The 7,337-nt window shown below is 29.3% G+C and overlaps 1 protein-coding gene across 1 annotated transcript; it reads left to right on the forward strand.

Annotated features, from left to right (window-relative positions):
* The first annotated feature begins 1,560 nt into the window (after positions 1 to 1,560).
* Positions 1,561 to 3,859, forward strand: LOC123884803 (CASP-like protein 3A1). Its single transcript, XM_045934021.1, has 3 exons — positions 1,561 to 1,929; positions 3,025 to 3,160; positions 3,590 to 3,859. Exons 1-3 carry the CDS (start codon positions 1,706 to 1,708, stop codon positions 3,803 to 3,805), a joined length of 576 nt encoding a protein of 191 aa, XP_045789977.1. The 5' UTR covers positions 1,561 to 1,705; the 3' UTR covers positions 3,806 to 3,859.
* Positions 3,860 to 7,337: the final 3,478 nt, after the last annotated feature.

Consider the following 7,337-nt stretch of genomic DNA (forward strand, 5'->3'; position numbering starts at 1 on the left):
TTGGGAAGAAAGACTTTTAAAAGGTTGATATTGAATTTATTTGATTGTCGTTATTAGTTGACGTTAACGAATCTTTGTGCACGTGGAAAAATTGTCGCTAGTGAATCTATTGCTGACATTCAACTGTCGTTGATGAATATGGGCAATTTTCTCAGGGTCAAAGTATTGCTTTGAGAAGAAAAGCTTTCAAAATGTTTCTATTAAATTAGATTTTATTGTCGTTATTAATTGCGATGATGAATCTTTGCGTAAGTGGAAAAATTGTCGTTTGTAAATCAACTGCAAACATGCAATTTTCTCGGGTCAGAGTATTTCTTTTGGAAGAAAGGCTTTCAAAAGGTTACTATTGAATATGATTTGATTGTTATTATTAATTTCCGTTAATTCATTTCATTAAAGTGAATCTATTCGGTACATTAACGATACTCTTGATTCCGACCTTCATTTATATACCCATTTTTGTCCGGTATCCTACATTGATGCCGATTGGGCTGGTTGCCCAAACACCAAATGATCCACTTTTGGCTACTAAGTCTGTCGGCTGACAATCTCATCTCATGGTCTGTCGAGCGCCAACACACACTTTATTGGTCAAGCGCAGAAGTCGAGTACCGCGAAAACGCCAATGTTGTATTTGAATCTTGTTGGATTATAATCTTATTATTGGAACTACGTAGATTGCCCTGTAACCACGGCCACTCTTGTTTATTGTGTGTGTATATATAACCGGAACGATTGTATATGAGACTATTATGAAAATCCTTATTGTATATAATATTGATCAAATGAATGGAATAGATTTTATGAGAGAAAAAAAGTGAATAATAAATAAATCTTAATTTACAGATCATTAATTTAAAATGTTTGATTTTCTTGTCTTAACCTTTTGATTTTTAAGTCTATATATGATGCTATGATAAGGAGGCTATGATTTTATCATTTTAACCAAATAAGAACTTGTTTGTTAATTAGATATCATTAATTAATCACTTAAATTTAAACCATTTAAAAAACATTTAAATGATTGTGGTTTATATTTACTCCCTTCTGTCCTTAATATAAGGAAAAATCTACGTTTTAGATTAATTCAAAATCTAATATACTATCTAGTCAATAATATGGACTAAATACATTAGATTCTCAATAAATCTATGAAGTAATCTTTCTCTTAAATTAATGACCAGAGGGAATATAATCTATAATCTATAATATATTAAAAATTAAACTTTAAAAAAAAATCAAACTTAATTCATTTTATCAAATAAAAATTGCTCAATATAGAAATTATCTCCTAATAAACCTATGAAAACTAGCTAGTTTCCAATATTCCTTTATAGCCCACAAATTAGCCTTCCTAATTAGCTTATAAGCAATCAAATTCGATTATCTCATAATAAACTCCACTTCAAAATTTGAACATATTAACATAACAATATTAATATCATTAACAATTAAAAAAACTCGTAGTTACCTTTACGTTTCGTACGGATATAGCTTCAAACTTTAAAAAAAGTATATCACCACTTTAGGAATAGAGTATAACATGTGTACAAAACGATATTGAAATCAATCTCATCACAACTTCAACACACGCAATATCCACCGTCACACACACTATATAAGACACACACACACACAGACTCATGCTTCATACATCACACACTTTACACACATAGAGCACAAGGTATAGCTCCTCCAACAGATCATGGCAAATGAGCAGAAAACAGCTGCTTTAGAGGGAGCCGCTGAGAGAGCCAGTCGGCGCCGGAGAACCGAGGTGATGCAGCTGATTCTTAGGGCTTTGTGCATTGGAAGCTCTATTGTTTCTTTGTCACTAATGATCACTGCCAAACAAAACAAATCAGTTCGTATCTTTGGCGGCATTCACTATCCTGTTCATGCCAAATGGTCTTTCTCTCAATCTTTCATGTAATTTTTCCTCTTCCTTTTCTTCTGTATATTTTTTTTTTCTTCTTATGTTTCTTTTTATCTTTTATCTTTTTTCCTTATGTATTTATATATTTTTTTTTTATTTTGTTCACTTTGTGTTTGTTTGTTTTGGAGAGAGAAAATTATGGAGAAAAAAAATGCATGATGTGTTTGTTAACTAACTAAAAAACCTTTTTTTTTTTTTTGTGAAAAAAATAAAAATGTTTCTTATGTAGAGGATAATATAATTTGAAGGCAATTAACTTCAAAAATAAATAAAAGCGAAGGAAATTTTGAAAATATTCATCGATAAGCGAGTTATCTTCTAAGTGCTATTTTTTGTTTTAAAAATTACGTGAAAATTCGTGTTTTAAATGTTAAAAAATTAAGAATTGTTTTTTTGACAATAAAAAAAATTAATTATGGGGTTCATAAATTTACATTCCAGTATATCAAATGTCTTATGATATTTAACAATCTTTTTTTTTTGTTTTGACAGAAATGATATTTAACAATCTAAGAGATACTTTAATTGAATTTTCAAGTTACTACTACTACATTTTCTCACATTTTCAATTTGTTTTTTAGATTATCTTGGTAACCAAATAGAGATTCATGACATTTTGCTTTTGTTATTTTTTATAGTATTAGTAATTTTGTTACGTATGTTGTTTGGATGCAATAAAAAATCTCTTAGGAATGTGTGGATTTTTTTAACAAATGGGTTATGGACAAATTTGACCGTAAAAAGTGGGTGTGAAAAGTCATCATGACATATGAATGAACAGTCCAAGCCCGTGATCGAATCTCTCCTTCTTTTTTAATTTCAATGGACAAATTTCTATTATTTCTTATGTTTGTTTTGTTTGTCCCTTAGCCTTATGTGTCTTTTTATAGATTCTAGTAAATTTTTGAACTTCCATCTAAAATGTAAGTTTAATATCACGGTAAATTTATCAGAATCACAGTGATTCACTATGATTTGTTAAAAATTATACTCTATAGCTCTTGTAAAATCACGAATATATGTTTGATTTCAAGTGAACGAAGGAAACCAAAATATATGTTTGAATATGATTTTTGTGTGTTGGGCAGATTTCTTGTTGGAGTTTCTGTGGCCGTTGCAGCTTATTCCTTGCTGCAACTACTTATTGGGCTGTCAAGATTTTTTAGGTCATCTTCTTTGATTTCTTCTAGAAATCACGCATGGCTTATTTTTGCTGCGGATCAGGTACATATTTATTGTTCACCCCTTATTCCATGATTAACGCGGTTTAAATACGTTGTTAATATAGTGCGTAAAAGAAAATACGTCGTTAATAATTTTTTTTTCTTCTTGTATATTTGTACACAAACATAGATTCTCTACGGTTAAGAAATTCACAATCACATATTTGGGGGCATTAGTGGTCATTTGATCTCGACCGAACAATTTTTGAAAAAAACGATCACATTCATTTGAATTAGGACCATTCAATCTTAATCAAACGACCACATATTTTACGAATGCGGAAAAAATTGACACGCAACTCTATTATCTTTTTCATTATATTGTGAAGTACATTCATTTATTAGTTAATGAATATAACAAAATATTAACCATATAAATTAAGAAGAATATTGTGACTATAAGTGCTATACTTTTGTGGTGAAATTGCAGGCATTTGCTTATGCATTGATGAGTGCAGGATCAGCTGCATCTGGAGTAACAAGTCTGAATCACACAGGAATTAAACTTACACCTCTTCCAAATTTTTGTAAACCTTTGCAAAAATTTTGTGACCATGTTGCCATCTCAATAGTCTTCAATTTCATCAATTGTTTTTTGCTTGCTACACTTGCTATCCATCATGTAATATGGCTCTCCCAACATTGAATTTCCATACAAATAATGTGAAATATATCTTCCATAAAATGATCATTGATGATATGTGAATGTATAATGTATTCTATGTGATATCATGAAGCAATACTATTGCTATATATGTATATGTAACCCAAAAAAAAAAAAAAACTATTGCTATATATGATGAATATTAAGCTTAAACTTTTAATAAGTATTTCCATTTCTGAGGAAATAAAAATGTATATATCTAAACTATATTCAATTGCGTTTTTCATCTATTGCAAATTTGTAATTTGAACATCGTTAATATTGTCCTAATTTTGGATTTGAAAGTGTGGAAAACAACTTTGCTGGTAAAACAATTAGTTGCTGGTAAAATAAGAATATGTAAAACAAGAATTAGTTGCTGGAAATGTAAAATAAGAGTACGTAAAACAATAATTACCTCCTCTCCTACTTTAACTTTGGAGATTATGAATCTGAGTTCTAGAAAATCTTATTTGAACATTGAATTTTTTTGGTTGTGGAAGAAAAGAATAAATTTTATTTTGGAAATAAAAAACAACCTTTTGTTTTGTGGTCAAAAAACTTAAATTAAAAAAAAATTGAATTAATACTCAATCGAACTACTCTTGTGGTAATAAAATAAAACATTTTGTGGTCAAAAAACACAATTTTGGAATTTATTAAAAAGTACAAATTGTGTGAAAAAAACTTTTTAATGAATTTACATGATCTGTTATCATGTGCAGGGGGTTTAACTCGAATTTCTTGTGTAGTATCCTTCAAAAGTGTAACACACTTCAAGTTCTAGATATTGAAAATCGCAACGAAGAGACTATGACATCTATACCAAGGTGGTTGGAACAACCAATTGCATAATTGACGGTTCCTAATTGCCTTACACCTCATCTGACGCGTATTCAATTGAAAGGACGTGAAGGATCTTCGGAAGAGGTTCAATTGCCAAATATGTTTTTCAAAATGGATTTGACAACTAGTATTAGGTTACTATCAAGACCTAGCTAGTATATAGGGCCTTAACATAGTTGACAATTAAATTTTGAAGGGAGGTTTTGAATTTCATCAAAGGAATTTTTCATACAATCCTAGGAGCATAATTTATTGTATTTTCAATCAAACAAAAAGTATCATTTGAACTCTATATGTACATGCTTTTGGTTTTCATGAAGTTCACGGTCTATGAAAACTTAAGAAAATAAATAGTTCTTCCTAGTGGTTTGAAATCTATTTTCTGTTTTTTGAGGATGATAGAGGAAGTGGTTTGAAATCTATTTTCTGTTTTTTTAGGATGATAGAAGAAAATTAGTGTTGTTTCTAGCAGTAACGGAGGCAAAAATTCTATATAGAGAAATTATTAAATAAATAAATAAATTTATAGTACTAAATATGGAGTATATATTATATTTTATTTTTGTGAAGCATAAATGTATATTATAAATGTTTTCTACGACCTAGTACATAAGTAACTAAGCAATGTTTCATTTCTATTTAACTAAACAATATATCTATCTATAATATATATATAAAAAAAAAGAGTAACTAAACAATTATTTAACCATGGTTGTTAAAATTTGGCTTTAAAATGTAAACTCTATCGATTCTACGTTTTTATGTATGACTTGCGTGTTAAATCAAAGCTAAATTAGTTTTGAGTGAAATCACAAGTCAAAACGAGTTTACATGATTTAACTGTGTAAAAATTGGTAAAATCATCTAAACTCGCATGTTTGCACCTTGTTGGATATAAATTTGATATTTATCAATTAAATATAATTGGTAGGTCCAACATTTATTTGAAGGTTATATTGTCAAAATAAAACTTTCAAATGTTGTGTCGAAGTTCTAATTATGTCGAAGCGGAAGAGCGTCTCGAAAGCTTTGAAAGGGACGTTTGGGTTTAGTTTTGTCAAGAACCTATCGAAAGCACAGATCGAGTCGAAGGGTTAGCTGGGTCAGGCCCAAAAGAAACAGCAACGGCCCAATAAGCATTGGCGCGCGCTGAAGAAGTGAAAGACGAAAGTGGAGAACGTGGGTCGACGTGGCAGATCGAAGACCGTCCAGATGATCGAGAGGCAGTTACCACTGTGTTCTAGTATTTATAGCAGTTTTTCATTCAGAACAAAGGTCACAAAATTTTACACAAAACTCTCTCTGAAATTCTGAGTACTCAGCGTTCGAACGAAAGAAATATCTGAGGAGAAATGTATGTTTTGTGAACAATTTACTTGTAATTGCTTTACTTTCAATGCAATTTACTTTTCAGCAATGTTCTTTAGTTTAATTTTTAGTGTTTTCTTAAGAAACTGCTGTTTTCGAGGCGATTCGAACTAGCATTTTCTCTTGTTGTTTGAAATCGATTTAATTCTCAAGTGTTTGTTTTTTTCTCTGAAAACGAACATTCAAACATTTTTCTAAGTAAACAAAACACAAAATTGTCCTGAGATTTCTAGTTGGTCTCGCGAGTTTAAATACTTAAACTAGCGGTTGTTTACCAAATTTCCACGTAAACACACCTACAATAAAATCATTTAAATTCGCATGTTTTTATCTACTTGGATGATTCAAAATCTCAAAAGACTCTATTTTTTTTTTAATAATAGTACATGTTAATAATTAGAAGAGTAATAATTTTTTACACTTACTTTTTATAATAGTATACTTCATTCGTTTCTTTCTTATAAGGTTCAATGAATAACTATTGATATATATGGTCAATCTAAATATAATAAGTTATTTAATAAATAATAGATACATAAATGTAATAGGGGTTTCGTAAAAATAAAATAATCGGGGTTAAAATTTACAATACAATCACTTTATATTTCTATCATATATAATAGTCATTCTTACATGACATGCATGATTTAAAGAGTCATATTTAATAAATAAAAAATATATATTATTTTTTACAAGATATATTGATGGGTACGTATATAGTTGTTGGTGTTATTTGTTGGGAAAATCAGGACGTTTTGACATGTATGTTTTCAACCAACACCAACAATATTTAATATTGAAATGCATGACTATAGTCATAATTAATTAACGAGAGAAAATCAATTGAATGTGAATTTTCTAATATTTAAACTATATTTTTTAATTGAAAATAAATAATATATTATTTTTTTTATATTTTCTTTAATTAATATTCATCACACTTAAATTTATAGACTAAAAATAAAATTCTTAATATCAGAGATATATATGACATAAACTCTACGAGTTTACGTTTCGATTCCACCTAGACTAAATGAGTTGACGTAAAAACTCGATTCTGACAACCTTGTATTTAACTATTGATCTCCCATGCAATTTCACAATCTTGATAAGATTCGTAGCATATAAAACTCTTTTAACGGTTGCAGTTGTCACAGATAGTATCAAAGATAACTCTAAAAGTAAATATATCAATAGATACACATGTTACCCAGACCCGGTTTTGGGCTAGGGCAAGCAGGGCCCAGTTTTGTGTAAATGTTAATTTTATTTATTAATTGTCTCTTAATTTTTTATTTATCGTTTCAATTTCAATGTTGCG

The sequence above is a fragment of the Trifolium pratense genome, linkage group LG5, assembly GCF_020283565.1.
Source record: "Trifolium pratense cultivar HEN17-A07 linkage group LG5, ARS_RC_1.1, whole genome shotgun sequence".
In the NCBI taxonomy this organism is placed as follows: domain Eukaryota; kingdom Viridiplantae; phylum Streptophyta; class Magnoliopsida; order Fabales; family Fabaceae; genus Trifolium; species Trifolium pratense.